Source organism: Terrapene carolina, unplaced genomic scaffold, assembly GCF_002925995.2.
Source record: "Terrapene carolina triunguis isolate 2854851 unplaced genomic scaffold, T_m_triunguis-2.0 Scaffold310, whole genome shotgun sequence".
Classification (NCBI taxonomy): Eukaryota; Metazoa; Chordata; order Testudines; family Emydidae; genus Terrapene; species Terrapene triunguis.
This window is the reverse complement of record NW_020664661.1, coordinates 4,597,514-4,615,493: the sequence shown is the minus strand read 5'-3', so window position 1 is coordinate 4,615,493 and position 17,980 is coordinate 4,597,514. Positions and strand designations below refer to the sequence as shown.

At 58.1% G+C, this 17,980-nt stretch overlaps 1 protein-coding gene across 1 annotated transcript in view; it reads right to left on the bottom strand.

Annotated features, from left to right (window-relative positions):
- Positions 1 to 706: 706 nt before the first annotated feature.
- PSD (pleckstrin and Sec7 domain containing) overlaps positions 707 to 17,980 on the bottom strand; it is a 74,402-nt gene continuing 57,128 nt past the window's right edge. Inside the window, exons 10-16 of the mRNA XM_024218730.2 lie at positions 10,218 to 10,261; positions 7,661 to 7,839; positions 6,167 to 6,237; positions 5,296 to 5,453; positions 4,651 to 4,795; positions 3,338 to 3,481; positions 707 to 2,700 (exon numbers count right to left, since the gene is read on the bottom strand). Coding sequence (XP_024074498.2) covers positions 2,461 to 2,700; positions 3,338 to 3,481; positions 4,651 to 4,795; positions 5,296 to 5,453; positions 6,167 to 6,237; positions 7,661 to 7,839; positions 10,218 to 10,261 — 981 coding nt within the window. The 3' untranslated portion in view covers positions 707 to 2,460. The remainder of the gene's footprint in view (positions 2,701 to 3,337; positions 3,482 to 4,650; positions 4,796 to 5,295; positions 5,454 to 6,166; positions 6,238 to 7,660; positions 7,840 to 10,217; positions 10,262 to 17,980) is intronic.

Genomic DNA, 17,980 nt, shown 5'->3' with positions numbered 1-17,980 from the left:
TGTGACTGACACTTTGGAGGGGAGGAGCTGCGGCAGGCTCGGAGCCCCCGCACTGCCCACGGATTGAATACAAGTGCCTCTTGGCCCCAGAGTGGGCTGCCCGTGCCTCTTTGACTCTCCTCTGGCAGGGCTGGCCGCAGCCTGGCAGGCCCTGCTGTGCGGAACCCAGCACCCTCTCTGCTCTTATTTAAAGATCCCTCATCAGGTTTCTTGGTTTAGGTAAATAAAGGGTGTGACTCCCAGAATGTTTGCACTGTGTCTCCAGTGTCCTGCTGAGAGCACCCTACCCAACTGCATGGGCGTGCTGCTAGGGTCACATCAGCCCTACCTGTGTCCTTTGGCCTCACCCCTTCCTTTAAGCACAGTTCTCTGCTCCTGCCTCTGATTCACTGTCACCCCGGTTGAGTCACTTTGCCCCTGCCTCAGTTTCCCCACTGGTTGTGGAGATAAGGGCCTGCCCATGGACTGCCTGCACCATCATAGCATGGGGGGAGAGGCAGTGTCCCTGTACCACTCCTGCCACTGACATGTGACCCAGGCCAAGTCACAGTGCTTTTCTGCATGAGGGGGGATTGGGAACTTGTCTGACAGGGAGCCCTTGGCTCAGTGCTCCTAGCTCAGGGGAAGAACTGACTCCAGCCAGCAGCTTAAGAGCAGGTTTTACTTCAGTAACTGATGGAAGAAGCTGTACAAAGATTTTTTGCAATAGACTCAAAAGAGCAGAATAAAAAGAGAGACACATTCGCAGTCGGGGCGGAGGGCAGCGGCTGCCCTGCTGCCATTGACCAAGGTCCCTGGGTAGGTGCAGTCCTGTTAGCCCCTGGATTGCCTGCTGGCTGAACCTGCACCCTTGTGCTATAGCTCAGCCCTGAGCTGCAGCTGACCATGCATTGATCTAGCCCCCTGCTGGTGACAGGATCCCCTTGCCCCCAGGCATGCTGCTGGGATGGTCGGCTGCAGCCTGGGCCATGCATGTGGCAGGCGAGCTCCTGGGCTAGAACTCATGCTGCTCCCCTCATGGGAGAAGAGCCTCCAGTAACCAAAACAAGCTGGGGGCAAAGCTCCTCTTAGCTCTGGCTTTGTTCCTAGGCTGTCCCAGCCCTTCCCTTTTTGCTATTCTTCCAGTGGTCAGGGATGGACAAAGCCCTTTAATGCTGGAAAAAGCTTGTGAGAGGGAGGGCCTGGGCGTGATGTTCAGCGGCACCAGCTCCAGAGCTGCAGCCTCTGAGCCCTTTCAGGTGGGAGGTAGAGGGGGCAGGACTGGCATAGCCCCTCCAGCAGAGGAGCCTTCGGGGGAAGTGGCCAGAAGGCGCAGGTTGAATTCCAGCTCTCAAAATAACTCTGCTCTTCCCTCCCCCACTTACCAGGCCCCGAGCTAGTCCAGCTAGGAAAGCCACCGTGTCGCCTGTCCACAGTGATCTGCACTACGATGAGCTGAAGGGGCACTGTGTGCTCATGAGACAGCACCCTGGCCCCTCGTTATGGCTTCATGGCTGAGCCAGGGCTTGCTTAGCATCCTCCTCCCCTGCACCGTACAGCTGCAGCCAGAGCTGGAACGCTGGTGGTTGTTTCCTGTGCCCCAGGGCAACACCACCTCAGTGTGGGAGGCAGGTGCCAGCTGCTGCCTAAGGGGCACAAGCCAGTCCAGTGTCTTGAGTGGGGCTGTGCAGAACTAGCCAGCTCCTCTGCAACATAGAAAACTAGTGCTAGGCTAGCGGCTGCGGGTGGGGCTGGGCCTCTGCTCCCCGCAGTCACAAAAAACCTGCAGCAGCTCTAGGAATCAAATGCCTTGGAGGGATTGGGGTTTGTTTTTACAGTTCCCAAAAGAGCATCAAAATTACCCCCAAAAACCTCCCTGTAAGTCAGCTCAGTCAGGTACTAAAAAGTGCAAAACTGTATCACAAAAACGTTCAAAACCGTAAGAAACCAGCAGATGGGAGGGTGGCATCACAGGGAGCGGCCAGGGCTCTGCCCATCTGGCGGCTTTAAAGAAACTGCCCCTGGGGTGGCCAGGGCTGCGGTGATGCTGTATAAAAGGGCCCCACTTGGGTTGTCTCCCCGAGTCAGTCTGTCCTAGAAACCATGGTGGGGGGCCGTGGGGCCTGAGCAGGAGAGAGCGCTGCTTTGCTTTTTACACTGAAGAATTTAGCTCAGTAGTTGGTTTTTGGTTATTTCCCTCCTCAGGAAACCTGCACCCAGTTCCCAGGGAATTGGGGGGTGGTAGGTAAGTCTTGTAGTGTGAGCCCGGTGGGCAGGGGCTGGAGATGGCACTGCACGGTATCTGTTTCCAATGGAATCGGTGGAGGGCTCTGGTTCCATGCTGAGCTGGCATGGGCTGGTGCTGGTGGCTGGGTGAGAGCTGTCAGCCCCATTGCTTGTGCCCACGAAGGATGAAGTCATGCAGATTCTCGGTGGCAGGGGCCCGGCTGCCCCGGGGCTGGCTGGGAAGGAGCTGCCCCTCTAGGATTTCTGCACGTTGCTGGCGGGCTGGCGGCTGCTGCGCTCCGAGACGTTGCGCTTGACCTTGGTGCCCGTGCTAGGTAGCTCCAGGTTGAGGGAGGGGCTGGAGCGGGATTTTTTGAGGCTGTCCTCCTCGCTGATGGCCGCATCGAACAGCGTGGCCTCGAAGGCCGCCAGGTCCTCGGAGCCGGCTTTCAGCTTGGCACGCAGCAGCATGGCATAGGTGCCGTAGCGCGTTTTCTGCAGGCAAGCGGAGGAGAGTGGGTGAGAGGCGCAGGGCATAGGGCACTGAGCGCAGCCTCGCTGCTGGGACCTGGAGTTGGCTCTCCCCCGCCTCAGTGGGTGAAGCAGCTGGGTGCTTCTCATCAGCATTTCATACCGGACTGAAAATGCAATGGAACTGCCCACCCCCGCCTGCTAGTTAGGGCCCTGGCCCCAAGCCGGGTTTGCACTGCGCCCCTACTGCTGCCTCACTGATCCCGGGGGCGGGGTGGAGGAGCTGGGTGCCAGCGATAGGTGCCCATGAGTCTTAGTGTTGCTTGTGCTGAGCCAATTCTCCCCCTTGGGGGGACTGGCAGCTGGGGCAGGGGGTGGGGGGCGGGACTGAGGTATTTGGATGGTGCGAGCTGGCAGGTGGGCAGGGAAGGGAGGAGGGCTCTGGAGCAGCCCCATGGCATGTTCCTGGTCTTACTGAGCTGTTCCCGTTGCTCAGCCTGGTGGTACCCCCAGGCAGTGAGATCTCAGCAGCCCCTGAGCAGCAACTGGGGGTGCTGATGTGGAGCTGGCTGGAGTGGGGACAGCAGGCAGAGCCAGGGAGCGGGGCCACTGCCAGCAGAAGGGCTGAGGGCTCCCCCCAGCAGGTGGGCGCCCAGCTCACCTCGAACTCCAGGTACTCCTCCTTCTGCTTCAGTTCCTCATACTCCTTGCCCTTCACCTTCTTCTCAGGCAGCGAGGAGCGATGCTCCACCAGCTCTGCCGACATGGCCTTGAACTTGGACTCGTGGCTCTTTACCTGCTCCTCCTGGGGCCCAGCAGGACTGTGTTAGTGCCCCTTCCCGAGCAGGCACCCACCCACTCACGCCCTGCTGGGGGAGCCCTGGCCACACCCCACATTGCTCTTGGCTAGGACTGCAGCTGGGCACTGTACCACTTGGCTGCGGTGACTGGCATGCTGGATTAGCCTAAGGACCCAGCCAGGCCCAGATCCTGTCTCTGACAGTGTCTGGTAGCAGAACGCCTGCAGGGGGCACTTAAGGGATAACCTGCCCCAGGGAATGCTTCGCTCAACCCCCACCAGTCCAGCTCCTGCCATGAAGGTTTAGCTCCCTTCCAAAATTAGGTTCTTTTACTAGCCTGAGGCTACGTCCTCACTACGGGGTAAGGAGGGGTCGATTTTAGATATGCAAATTCAGCTACGCGAATAGCGTAGCTGAATTCAATGTATCCAAGCCGACTTACCCCGCTGTGAGGATGGCGGCAAATCGACCGCTGCGGCTCCCCCCGTCGATGGCGCTTACTCCTACCTGCGCTGGTGGAGTACAAGCGTCGATTCGGGGATCGATTGTCACGTCCCGACGAGACGCGATAATTCGATCCCCGAGAGATCGATTTCTACCCGCCAATTCAGGCGGGTAGTGTATACGTAGCCTGAGACTGGGCTGAATTTCCCACCTTTTGATTTCATTCAGTGTCCCTTGTTCGCGTGCTATGAGCTGGGCGGAGCAGAAGCTCCTGCTCTACCTGCGCTAGACCAACCAGTTGGGATCCCTGCAGCCCTCTCTCCTAAGGCCACAATCCCGTGCTTTCCCTCCGAGAGCATCCAGGCCCCTGCTCCTTCTCTGAGCCCCTCCTGTTCCCCGCAGGAGACTGCACAGTTGCTCTGCGGTGTGGCATTATAATATTGTCTGTATGAAGAGGCCCAGGCTTTGACCACAGCAGTGCGCTGAGCAGAGGTCTGCACTGAGCTGTCCCCAGGCTCAGCCCGGTCCCTTTCCTGAACTGACAGTTAATTTGCACAGGCTCCCAGCTGCTCCAACTTATTCCCTTCTACCTTACCCCTCCATGGTGCACTATTTGGCATGGCAATGTTGAATTTCACCTGCCGTTGTGTTAGCCCCTCTACAGCTGTTCCTCAGTGCTGCTCCTGCAGCCCCCACCCCTACCACGGTGAGTTGGCTCATGCCCTGTTACCTGGGACAGCCTGGTGGTAGAGCTGGGCAGCAGGGGCCGGCTGAACTTCTTCTGGGACCCGATGGCTGCGGGGAATGGGGGAGCAGAGAACATGGCTGCCACCACGTTGATGCGTGTGATCCAGGAGTGCATCTGTTCTGTATTCCTGTGGGGAAATGCCAAAGCACTGAGCCATGGGCCCAAAACCGCATCCTCCCTACCCGCCCCCCTCCAGGGATGGTGCCAGCCCCAAGGCTGGAGCCCTGGGAACAGAGGAAGTGCCTTACTGGAACAGGCCCAATGGGCCTCCTAGGCCAGAATCTGCCCATGGACCATGGTAACGGCAGATGGTGCATCTAACCCCAGCTAGCAGCTGGCTTCTATCGATGCGTGAGCGCTGGGCAAATGGCAGAGGCGCTCCCTACAGTGCGGTGGTGAGGGGAGGCATGGCAAAGGAGTGCTGGCTCTCCTCACTTCGCCCTTTCTTCCAGGAGAAGCAGTCGCGGGACTGAAAAGCGTAATGCTGCCCACAGGCCCGCTCCCAGCCCTGGGGGTGGTGCTAGATGGGTAACGCTTGCCCAGTGCAATGGCTGTAGCTGGCGCCCCTCAGCACCGTCTGCCTGGCCTGTGCAGCCAGAAGCTCCCGCGTTGGCCCGGGTTACTCACTGGGCCTGGAACAGGAAGACCCGCCACTCGGCTGTCCTGAGGTAGAAGACGTTCGGTCTCTTGCTGTAGTCGGATGCTCGTGTAGCTAGTGCGTGGTGGATGCTGATGGCGTTCTTCAGCTCTTCCTCTGCCAGGGGCTTCCCGGGCTTATATTCCTCCTGCAAGGCCAGGCTCCAGTTACAAATGAGTCCTGCTCCTCACAGCCTGTCTGGGTGCCAGGGTCCTGCTCTAGCAGGATGGGGGGAGCTATAGTGGCCCTTGCCACTCCTCCTAGGAGCTCACCAGTACCAGGCACAACAGTGCTAGGGCATCAGGGCTGCTCCCAGGGTTCACAGTTGGTGCATACCAACCCGCCATGAACTGGCTGTGTCCGCGTGTTCCCCTGGGGGAGGACTGCATGTATGATTGGCCTATCGGAGGCCATTCCTTATGCTGCTAGCCCAGTGGGGGGGCACTGCTGCTGCAAGCAAATGCTGCAGTCTCAGGCAGGAGGCCAGCTTGGCGGCTGGCATGTCACTCCTCCACCAGGACCCTGCTGTAACACAGTCCAACTCTGCAAGGGCCATAGCTCTAACACCTGCCTTGGGGAAGCAGTGCTGCTGCCTTGGCCAGGGATGGCTCACCCTGCCCTGGGCCAAAGGCTCATGGCTAGTGCCTGGTGTCGTGGTGCTTAAATGGATGCCATGCTCTAGACAGCAGCAAGGATCCCTCCACCTGATCTGTCTATCACTGCAGCAGGGTCCCACAACCCACCAGGGTAGCGGGGGCAGGGGCAGAAGTCCAGATTGGCTCCCTGGGATTCAGCTGCCTGGCCTGAGTTCAAGCCCTGCCCTGGGGTCGCCAGGTGGGCTGCGGTCTCGCTGCACCGTACCTTCTGCAGATAGAGGATCATTCCCTTCAGGATGGCGTGGAAAGTCTTCCAGCCTCTCTTTCCTCTGGGGGCTGGCAAGGAAGAGAGAAGCAGAGTCAGTGGAAAGTCAATGCCAAGTGCGATGTGGCACAGCGTGCTCTGCCAGCGTGCACGTCAGCCCACCCAGGGGTTGGGCAGCTCTCCAGCGAAACTCACTCCCCAGCAGCACACCTGAGCTGTGCCCGCTGTGAGGGTCAGCAGCTGGCACTGCTGTGGGGGGAGGATCCTGCGTGCTGCCCCCTGGGGCCAGAGGCTGCTGCCAGGCAGCCAGGGCACGGTTCAGTGCTCTCCTTGCTGTGTTTAACCGCGGTGCTAGCCTCTCAGAGGAAGCAGAGGCAGGCAGCATTTCCTGCCAGGCACTGCTACGCCCAGCAGCAGATGCAGAAAATACGGCCAGCTTCTAATCAGATCAAGGAGGCATCAACCGGCCTGGGATTAGGAAGGATTTGGCAGTGGGAAGGTAGCATGTTCTGCGGCTCCCAGCCAACTGAATCTCTCTGGATAGCTCTGTCACTGCAGAATTGGGTGGCTCCCTTTGCTGCCCCCCCCCCCATCCCCGAGCTAGATTTAATTATCATTGCAACAAGAGAGCAGCCTGCGCCCAGTCTGAACCCAGAGTGGGGCTCTGGCTGCTTCCTCCCCCAGCCCCCAGGGGTCCAGGCCTGATTAGCACCTTGGAAAGAGGCACGGGGGAGAGCTGAGCTATTCACTAATGTCCCCAGCGCTCTTCCCTACCCCCGCCTCCTTCCGCACACAGCTAAGGCAGGGTGGGGGAAGGGTCTCTCCTGCAACCGGCCGTGCACCTAGCTGCCTTTCCCCCCAGCCCCAGGGTGGCGATGATGTTGGCGTGCAGCGCACTAATGCTATCGCCCAATGGAAGAGAGCCATGCAGCCCCAGCTCCCCCGCAGGACAGGCCCTCAGGTCTGCTCCTCCCAGCACAGGTACCACAGCTGCTCTTGCTGAATGTGGGGTTACCTCCGCTGCTGCTTTAATCTCTGTGGGGGTTCCCGCTGCGGGTGGCTGGGGCGTGCTCAGCTGAGAAGCTGGAAGTGCAGGGACAAAAATGAATACCAAATAGAGTCCTAACTAGCTGAAAGGCCCCTGTCCCCCGGGAGCACGGCGTGTGGGCGTGTGCAGGAGCTGCAGACAATGGTGCTGCGGGAAGCAGAGATTTGGAGGGCCTGGCTTGTGTGTTTGAACATTCACCTGTAATTTTACATGAACGTAGCTTTTTAAATGGATCCACTAAATGGTGGGAGGGGAATGAAGAGGGGTCCGGGCGTGAGCTGGTTCTGAGACAGGCCTTGTCCCAACCAAAGCGCCCTTGCCACGAGGACGCAGAGTGGCACTGCATCACTCATCCCACTGTAACCCTAGTGACTGCAAGGGAGTGGCTCCCCATTGAGAACTGGTTCTGCCCATAGCACACCCCAGCCCCGCCCCAAGACACCTACTCTTCTTGCAGTCGGAGTCCGCATGGCTCTTGCGCACCAGCAGGCCGTACTTGTAGGTGGCGATGCTGGGGTCCTGCGAGAAGTCCAGGAAGGGGTTACTGCAGCTGCTGATGCGCTTGATGGATTTGGGGTTGGGGTCGGCCAGCTCAGAGAGGGACTTCCTCAGCTCCTCCTCATCACTGTGGGCACAGATGTTGTAGAGGTTAGTGGCACCAAGGCTGGCCAACATGCCACCCAGCACTCTAGCCATGCCATGCCAAATGGGGTGGGAGGGGGAGGCCATTCAAATCACCTCAGGAGAGACACCAACAGCCCCCTCCATGCCCCAGGCCCCTTCACTGCTCTGTCAGGCTGGTGGCTCTCGCATCACGTCTCTCCCAGGTTGGGGGCTCGGTTAGGCCAGTCTCGAGCTGGGCATGGGAGCCCGCCGGCCCCTTGGCAGCCAGTGCTCAACTTTGGCTAAAACAGGAAAACTTGCTGGCAACGGGGCCAGGCTGGGGCCTGCTGCGCAGGGAAGGGCCAGTGCCCTGGCACTGCAGGAGGCCATCTTGGCCTGTGGTGACTGGCTCACATCCCCCCCGATAGCAAGGAGGGGACAGAGCCCCGGAGAGAAACTGCAGCCCTGGCTCTGACACCTTCAGGGGAGCAGGGGGCAACACAAAGCCCTGGCCCACTGTGGGCTTGGTTGAGGAGGCATTGGGTCCCCAGAGGGATGAGCGCCCAGTTAGGAACCTAGCCACAGGCATGGGGAGGGGCTGTGGGACATCATGAGCCAGCCCTGCAGATCCCTTCAGCCCAGTGGGCTGGGGCGCGGGGGAGAGGGGTAGGAAGGGGAGTGCATGTGCGGGCGGGAGGCAGGTATGCTGCATGCGGAAGGCAGCCGACAGCCAGCTGGCAAGGGAGGTGGGCCCTTGTTCACATGCTCGCAGGCTGTGAATCATACTCCCTGCTGGGCTCTGGACTCCTTGGTGTCGCTCTCCCAATGCAAAGATGTGGGAGCCCAGCTCTGCCACCTCCCCTCTTCCTCACAAACACAGCGCTGCTAATTAAACCCCTCAGCAGCTGCTGGCCGTCTCCATGACAGCTGCGTCGGCTCAAAGCCGGGATTACGTGAGCTCCCAGCGACGCGGCTGCTGCCAGTTATGGGGATGGCAGCTGTGGGCGAGGGGCATGGCCCCTCCATTGAACTGGCTGCCTGGGCACTAGGACCCTACCCTGAGCCCCTCCCAGCCCTGGGGAAGGGGGCCATCTCCCTGTCACAGCCATGGCTCCTTGCACCTCCCCCAATTCTATAGCCTCAGCCCGCTCTCCAGGCCCATTCCCCTGCTGCTCCCTGCTCTGCTCTGGTTCTTCCCCACCCTGGCCTCTTCCAGGCACCAGGTAAGGGGCTGGGCCACAGCCAGGGCCAGGCCACAGGCAGACTGGGCAAGAGGGGATGGCCTTGGAAACTGGCTCTGCCCAGGAGACCCCCACCCCTCCCCGCAGACTACCCCAAGTCCTTAGGACCAGGCCAGTTCTGCATGTGTAAGGTCCCCACTCGGCTGCACAGACCCCCCCAGGCTGGCAGCTCTGCAAATCTCGCTCTCTAGTCTACCCCTCAGCTACATTATGCAGACTTGGCCAGGGCTACTCCCCCATTTAGCCTAGACGAGCCTCTTTCCCCCTGTTATGCCCAAGCAGACCCTCAATGGCTCTCATCTTATACAGGCCTTGTCCCTCCTGGCCTGGTCCAACAGTCTGGGCTACTCTCTGCCATGAGCGACCCAGTGTAGATCCGGGGGGGGGGGGGGGGCGAATCCCACTGCCCCCCAACACATGGTCGCCTCACAATCCGCCTAGCCTACCTCCCAGCTACACTGGTGGATGGGCGGGGCTATTCCGCCACCCTGGTTAAAGCTGTGTGAATCCTGCCTCAGCTACTCCCCCACGCTGCTGCCTGCAGAGATCCTACTCCACCCCTCAGGCCTGCCCAGATCCTGCCCAGGTTATTTCCCCCTTTGGGCCTTCCTGGGTCTCTCCAGTCCCTGAGCTAGTCCTCCCAGCTGTTAGCTGAGCCTAGTCTGACTTGCTTTGCTATACAGCTTCCAGCTGGGTGAAAAGCTGGGACCCTTCCTATCCCCGCTTTGGACAGCCCAAATCTAGTCTATGTTCAATTCCCCCCACTGCTTTTTGCTGCCCTATCGGGCCCCTCTGTACATCACTCCTGTTCTCGGGCAGCGAGCTCTCCAGCACACGCAGCAGCTGCGCTCTTCCTCACCTAGGCTGGAGCCAGAGCCTGGAGAGAGCATGCAGAATCTTCTCATGGACTTCGCTGGGCTCTGGCCCCTCTTGGAGGCAATCTCTCCCCCCCCCCCCTCCCCAAGCTGGCCTGGCCTGCAGGGAGAGGTGGGGATGGTTTGGATCCTATGAGCAAAGCTATGAGGAGAGAAACTAGCATCTGAAGGATTCATCTCACGGGGGCCGTGTGTCCGCGCTGCATGGAGCTCTGGGGCCAGAGCCCCCGCAAGCCCCATCTAGCCAGTGAGAGAGGCTGGCCCATGGCTGGGGCGCTACTCACATGGCCCACTGCAACTTCTCATTCTTGATGGAGCTGTACAGAGCCTGGGGAGACAAGAGAACAACGGTCAGCGGGGCCAATGCTTGCCACGCTACCCTGAGTGGGGCTCGTCGCTCCCTCCCCACTGACACCTACAGGGGTGGGGCAGTCAAGGGTAGGTGTGGGTGCCTCCCTGAGGCCAGAAGGGGGACGGGTGAGGATGAGGGAGTTGTGTGTTTTCTTCACAAGCCAAAGCAGCTGCGCTGCCCTCCTGAATGTGCGAGACAGGGCAGTGCCCGTGGCATGCTGGGACCGGCCGATGGGAAGCGGGGAGCTGGGAAGCTCCCTGCTTGGAACCGGTGTGGGGGGGGGTGTAAGGAGGGATGGGTGGCTCTGAGGCTCAGGCCAGAAGCAGGGCTGTGAATGAGGGAGTGCTGGAGAGGCCCTGGGCATGTCTGTGAAAGTTGGAGACCAGCAAAGAGACAAGCGGGGCCAGGCCAAGCGAGGAGTGGGCAGAAATCCCATCCGGCAGCGAGGGTGAGCTGTGGAAGGCCAGGCAAAGGAAGACAGCTGCCATTGGATAAGCACAGGGTGCAAACAGAACGGGAAAGCTGGGGACAGCCTGCACCCCAGCACTTCCCTCTGGACAGCAGGGAAAACTGTACATTAAACAAATCCAGCAGCCGCAAGGAGGAGAGGCGAAAACAGCAGTGAGCTGAGGTTCTGTAATGCCTTCTCCGCACCGCAGGATGTTCTAATAAAGGGGTTACACACGGGGCTGGTAGGCAACATGGGATTGGGAGTAAACAAAATCTCTGGGGAAAATGCAGCTAGTGAAGCCGCCTGAATCCCTCTGGGAAGGGGCCTGGCAAAGAGCTGGGGGGCGGGGGATAGAAAGAAGAGGTACATGCAGCAGGCTCAGAAGCAGGGGGAAGCTACAGTGCACTACAGGGATGGATCATGCACACTTGCCACACCTCCTTTTTGTAAGCCACACCCACTGCTTGGCCCCTCACCAGAGTGGGGTGTGCTGCTGCTGCATCCCTAGTGCTCCGTGAGCAGTGATAGAGTCACACACACACACACACGAGTTTCAGGGGAACAAGTACCTTCTCCTTGGCTGCACTGCCCACGTTACTGCTAGGGTAGCACCTACCGATTAGGCCTGAGTGCCATGCCAGATTTTGCCACTGACTCACTGTGTAGCCATGGACAGCTCTCTTCCCCTGCACATCCCCATCTCTACCATGGTGCACTGACCTACTTGGGAGGGTGGCGGTGAGGTCTAATTAATGTTTTGCAAGCGCTTTGAAGATGAAAACCACTACAGATGTGCCAAGGCCGACTCCACTGGGCTTTCCCTCCTCCTCGTGGCTTGCGTTCTTCTGAAAACTCGTTGGCCCAGATGTTCAAAGTTCGGGGCTCACATTCGCATGCACGTCCCTGGGCAGACCTATGCGGGTAGCCGTATGGGACATTGATATCGTGGCAGCACCCCGAGGCCCCAATCAAGAGTGCAACCCCTGTTGCGCTAGGCACTGTACAAACAGAAAAGATCCAATCCCTGCCCTGCAGGCACTATGGCCAACCCCAGTCCTGAGCCAGGCCTCCCTAAATACCCAGCTTGGGCACTCATATATGCACATGACCAGGGCAGTGCACACTGCCCGCATGCACCATAGCAAGGGAGACCCTTTGGAGCCTCTTTGGGGCAGGGACTGTCTCTCTGTTCTGTGCTTTAACACACAGCACAATGGGGTCCTGGGCTGTGATGGGGGTTCCTGGGTGCTACTGCAATGCAAATTATGACTCTCATGACAGTCAGGGCAACAAAGGCTCCTCCTGGCCTTGCAGGTCCTGTACCTTTTCTGGTACCCCTACCCACAGATTTTGGGCTGTGCAGTAATGCCTACTTGGGCTGTGACAGCCTCCCAACTCCTGCCCTGAGCCTGGCGGGGCCTCAGCAGGACTTCAGGAACTCACCAAGTTGTGGCAGGCCTGGGGGGAGGGACAACTCACCCCCACTCCCTGAGTCAGCCGTGAATCAATGCCCCTGAACAGTGTTGGGGAAGGCACTGTGATGCTGTTGTTCAGATGTGCATGTTAAAGATCCCAGTGCATTTTCTACGCAGTATGGATGTGAATGTTGGGGCCAAATTCCAGTCTGGGTAGCTAACATTCTACCTCTCTAAACTTCACTTCTGGCCCCAACTCTTCGGGAGCATTGCCAATGAAGAATGCGTGCTAGTGTCTGCATTTCACTGGGAAAGACACACTTCATATACAGAGAGATTCATTTATACAGGGCCAAAGCCTCGAGTCCTCTTTCAGCTTTTACTCAGGTACAAGCCCCCCGATTCAGCCAGCATCTGGGCTATGTAAAATCTGAGTATGGATTTCAGAGTTTGGGCTACTGGTTGGGATCCTTGGGGCTGAACGGCTCCATAGAAAAGTATGTAATTGTCCTACCAGCCCATCTTCACACAGCCTGAACATCAGACACCATTCAGCCAGCCATTTATAATGTGGAAGGAGAACAGTGCCTCTTTCTGACAGAGCTGCACTACCATGGGAAGGTACCTGAAATACTTGTCTGGGGCTCCGTCCCCATTGGCATCCTTGCAGGGCCAGGACAAAGCCAGCCCTGCCCAAGCAAGGTGCACTGAGCTCACAGAAGTTCATCTAGGAAGGCCCAGGCTTGAAGTCCATTATTTACTGACCAATGGATTTGCTGGTGAAAGCAATGGAGGTTTGATTTTTTTGGAGGAGGTAAGAAGCCACCCCCATCGCACCTTTGAGTCAAGCTCTATGTAGACAGAGACTTGAACCCAGCCTCAGTAGGAAAGACATTCCCCGAGAAGAGACTAGGATCATGTTCATATGGACCTGGGCCCAACCACTCTCAGTGCTCTAGAAAAGTTCAGATCTGGTCATACCCTTTGCAGCTCTGGCTCATGCCTATTATCAAGTGATTGAGAAGCTGAGGTACACTAAGCAGCCATTTGCTGGAATTTCGGTAGCAAGACAACTAAAGGAGTGCAAGATACAGAGCCAGACTCAAGGACGAGAATCCAGTCATGGAGGGGCAGGGAGAAGCAGACCTAGCTATCGAAGGAGAGGAGCTGATGGCAATGACTCTGCCATAGGTAAGGAGGGGAAAGGCACCTCGTCCAGTGTTGCAGTATTGAGTTGAGAGATGCTAAAAACCCTGGAGAGAAACAACAAAAAGATTTGGAAAAAGCACAAAAAGGAGACCAGGAGTACAGCAGGTGCCTGCAAAGCTCCATACAAGGTGTAGGGAATTGTAACATGGGCAGAAAGGTGCACTGAGAGAGAGTAGAATGCGAACTCAGGTGGTTGATGGCAGAGCAATGCTGAGAGACTGCATGTGCCTCAAGTGATGGAGGAAGTGAGATACATATCAACTAACCAGGAAGCATTCTGGGTAAATTCATCCAGCTGGAGATTTGAAATGTCTTGGAGATGACTGGGGATACTCTGACCACAGCCCTCTAAAGGGCTGATGAGAGGACTTCTGCTCCAGGAGAAGCAGCAGAGCAACAGCTGTGCCCTGAAAACTCAGAACAAGATGGACATCTGCACAGCTCTGGAGAACAGCCCAGCAGAGCTGAATTGTGCAACAGTCGGGGCTCCAGGACAGTCTGTGAACACTTTAAAGAACTAACAGCTTTGTGGATTCAGAAGGAACGGCTCTGGTACATACACTGCATGCATCACAAGGAGCTGCTGAGCCGGAGTAAGTGCATGATAGGGGAGGCGTGGCAGCATGATGAACTGGGCTGGAGAAGACCAGGAGCTCTGCAAGTAGAGAGGATGGAAAGGCATACAGCATCACCGTCCCATGCAATTAGGGAACATTAACAAACAGGAGTGCTTGGGACACCAGGACAGGAATATAGAGTTTTTCACCTCCACTGAAATCCTGCCATTACTAGAATAAAAGCTGCCCCCAGCTGACAGCTGCCTGGTGTCCAGTAGGAAATGAATCTGGGGGTCTCAGTCCAACCCCAAAGATTTGTGGTGGACCACAACTGGTGTCCTGGTTTCCCTGTTCTCCCGGTGTGTCCTGCTGCCTGTCTACATTCTTTCAAGAAAGGATTTGGGAAAGGCTGAGCCCATTGCTGGGGCTTGAAGAATCACTCCTAACTCCCCTTGTTGGCTGCCTTAGCAGAGGACAGGAGACTGAACTCCCAGCCCATGCCTGGAGGGGAGAGGGGGGCAGTCCCTTCAGGGACGAGATGGCAGGGGCAAAACTTGCCTTGCTGCTATCCAGGCTGTACCTGTTCTGGGGATAGACTTAGGGCTCCAGTCCAGCTCTAAACTCCTCCACAAAAGGAAGTTTTTGGTAGTGCTGGCCCTTTAACAGGTTGGGGGCCTCAAGGTTCTTGCCTCCTGGCAGGTGCTATTAATCAGAGCCGAGGCTGAATTCTGCTTTGCTTTATGCCCTGGATGGAAGGGGAGTGTGTGGTAAGAGGGAGAGAGGACATGCTGTTGTGCGTATAAACAGGGCACTGCTGGTTATCGGCTCACATTCGTCTTCGCCCTGCCCCTGCAGTGATGGATAAATCCGTGCCCTGTGGCTACAGGGAGTTGTGGCATTGGTATAGGGTATGAGCTCACTGCAGCAGCAGGCAGAGGGGGAATGTGGGCTGGGAGGGGGACAGCTCTTACCCTGACACACATACACATGCAGGGAGAGAATCTGGCTGTCTCCCCCCCGCCTCCGTTTCTTCCTATTGCTATCACTGGCCCACAACTGTGGGAAGATTTTCTGCTGCAAGTGCCCTAGGGTAAAGCCATCCATGCACAGGAACAGAGAGTTCCTGCACAGCTCTCTCGGCCACAGACCTCAGCACGCTTCACATTTTACAGACAGGGAACTGGTCCCACCACAGGGTGCAGGCAGAGAGGGGCACTTAAACCAGGGCTTCAATCCCTCCACCAGACACTTGGCTAGTGCATGAATCAATGCAGCTGAAAGAGAGAATTAACCCCTTCCCGGGCCTAGGAGATTGGTTACACAGGTCTCCTACTCAGAGAAGGCTCAAACAGCCTATGGTTTAGTGTGATGGTGTCTGAGCTCAGGAACATGCCGCACGTTTCTGAGCCTGTTTGGGGCAAGAGCCCTATGGGACCATCAGCATCCCTGACAGTCACAGCCATGGGCTATTTTGCAAAGGAGATGTCACAGCTACACAGCACCCTCCCTGCAAAGATTCCTCTTGGTCTCTGTGCCCAGGCACATCTCATGATGAGAGCTCAACCCTGGGCTTTTCCCATCTCCACCTTCGCAAGGACCTGAGCTCAGCCATGGGCTACATTGCAAGGTGCCTCCCTAAGCCACCAAGAGCCCTTTGCATGCTGGCCTTGGCTTGGCTAAGCTGAAGAGAACTGCAGTATGGGTTCAGTGTGAGCCACCCTCTGTCCAGAGATTTGCGGGGTGGGAAGCCTTTCTCATCTCTACCTGCCATGTTCTGTAAGCTCTCTTCCCTACACCCCTCATTCCACCTCGTCCATTCCCTTACTCATGTTCACCGGGAGGCCTTGCACATGCTATACAATACTGCTCTGCAGGTGTGAGAAATACTGGCTCTCCTCTGCAGCAACTGGGGAACCACCAACCCTATTCCAAGCTTGTTTCCCTTCTGCTCCCCATGCTACTGGCATCGCAGTGAGGGAAATACACTCCTCCTCCACCCCATGTGAACATACATGGGTACACACATATGCAGCAGGTGTGTGTAAATGTGGCTTGGGACAGCATGCATGGCCCCATCCTGCCACACTTCATCCCCCTCCCCTCCGTGTCATGCAGTGTCCATAGCTCCTAACGTGCAGTGGCTGCAATGCTAGCTGTCATACCAGCGTCAGCTTTTGAAGAGGGCTAGGAATTGCATCCCCATCCCAATGATCCCAGGACCCTTCCCCTTCTAGTGCCTTGATCCTGCAGGCTGCAACATCAGCAGCGTGTAGGAGGCAAAGAGCGGAGGATTTCTGTGCCAGATGGCCCTAGTGCGTGGTTACATCTCAGTGTGTCACAACGTGACGCGGATGCAGCCTGCCCCAATGCTGTGTTGTGCTATGACGGGATGTGTCATTGCCAGGCCATGCTCATGGTGGGATCTCCCCTTCTTCTTCCCCTCCCTGGGCCCAGCTTGGCACTGTTCTGGGGGTCTTCTCCTGAGGCTGACGCTCTGTAGGAAGACTTCTCCCCCTGCTGCTGTCTTTGGCAAGGGGCAGTGCCTCTTTGCTCCTCCTCACCCAGCATGCCCTTCTACCAGAGTCCAGGACTAAACTCAAAGGAGCACATCCAAAGCTGGTGTAAATCGGGATAGCTCCACTGCAATCAATGCCGATTTACACCAGGCAAGCACCTGGCCCCAAATCTCCCTCTCTGCACCTAGCGGGCTAAGGAAACCTACCCACCTTTCCAGGCCAAATTGCAGGTTGTACAGGAACCTGAAGCCCGCAGTCCTGTTGAGCCCATGGTGGGCTCTCTCCCCATTCTTCCTGCCACGTGGCGGTCCTGATTGGCATGACACACCTGGGTCTAAGACTAAGACTGGAGGGACAGTCCTGCATACCCTGGCCCTGATCCTGCTTACAGGGTGTTTTAAAGAGAAGGTGGTTGTCAAGCCAGTGTGAGGCTGCACACAGTAGTGCAATGTCACACTGTCATTACAGCCATGGGACTGGCCCTGCCAGGAGGCCAGGCCTGGGTCCCAAACCCCTGTCTCTGCAGAACGTGGGCGAGCGGGTTTTGAAGTGCACCCCGCGCCTTTCTGTTTCCAACTGCAGCCACTGGGGAGACCTCCCAGCCTGAGCGGGAAGGGAGTTGAAAAGAAAGGCGAGTCCCAAGAGGCCCGACTCAGATTTAAGGAAGACTGGAGCTTTCATCTGATGGTGGCACAGAGCGGCTCCAGCGCTGCAGGCTGGGCTCTGCTGTCAAGTCTGGGGATCATTAAAACCCTGTTGTGTCCCTCTTCAACCAAGCAAGGGGGGTGCGTGGGGGGCGCTGCGCTCTTGGCTTCTCGCTGCCTGCCCTGCGCACACCCCGCTGTGTAGCCGGCTGGGGCTGAGCGCAGTGGGCTGTCCGGGCGCGCAGGGTGCGAGCGCAGGGCGATGGGTGTGTGGCTGTGATGGACGGGCGCACACAGGACCGAAGCGCGCGCACCTTTCTCCCGGGGGGGGGCACAGACAAGTCTAAGCTGCCGTTTCCAGAGGGTTCAAGCTTTCTCTGCCCCCGGTGGGAAGCGGGCCCCCACCGCCAACCCCCGCCCGACGGCGGCCCCCACCCCAGCCCGAACTCTCCCTCGGGAGCCGGCGGCGGCCCGTGCCCCCAGTCCTTACCGGTTTCTTCTTCCTGCGGCTCTGCAGGCGGCTGACCACCAGGTCGGTGTAGAGCACGGGCTTGAGCGTGCGGGAGCGCTGGGGCCAGCCGTAGCAGAAGGTCTCCATGCCCCGGTAATTCCGGCCGTAGCGCACGGAGCACATGGAGCGGGACCGCATGCGCCCGGCGCTGCTGTTGATACTGTTCACGCTGATCATCTTGCCGGCCGCTATGACCCCCGGGCAGCCGCCCGGCGCGGGGCTGGGCTCGCCGGCAGCCTGTTGAAGCGGCCCTGGCTGCGCGCCGCCAAGGAGCGCGCTCCGTGCCGCAGCCGCAGGCGGTGCGCGCAATGGCGAGGGCGATCGGCTGGCAGGGGATCGCAATTCCCTCGCAGCAGCCAGCCAATGGCTCCCCGGCCAGGCGCTGGAGCCGG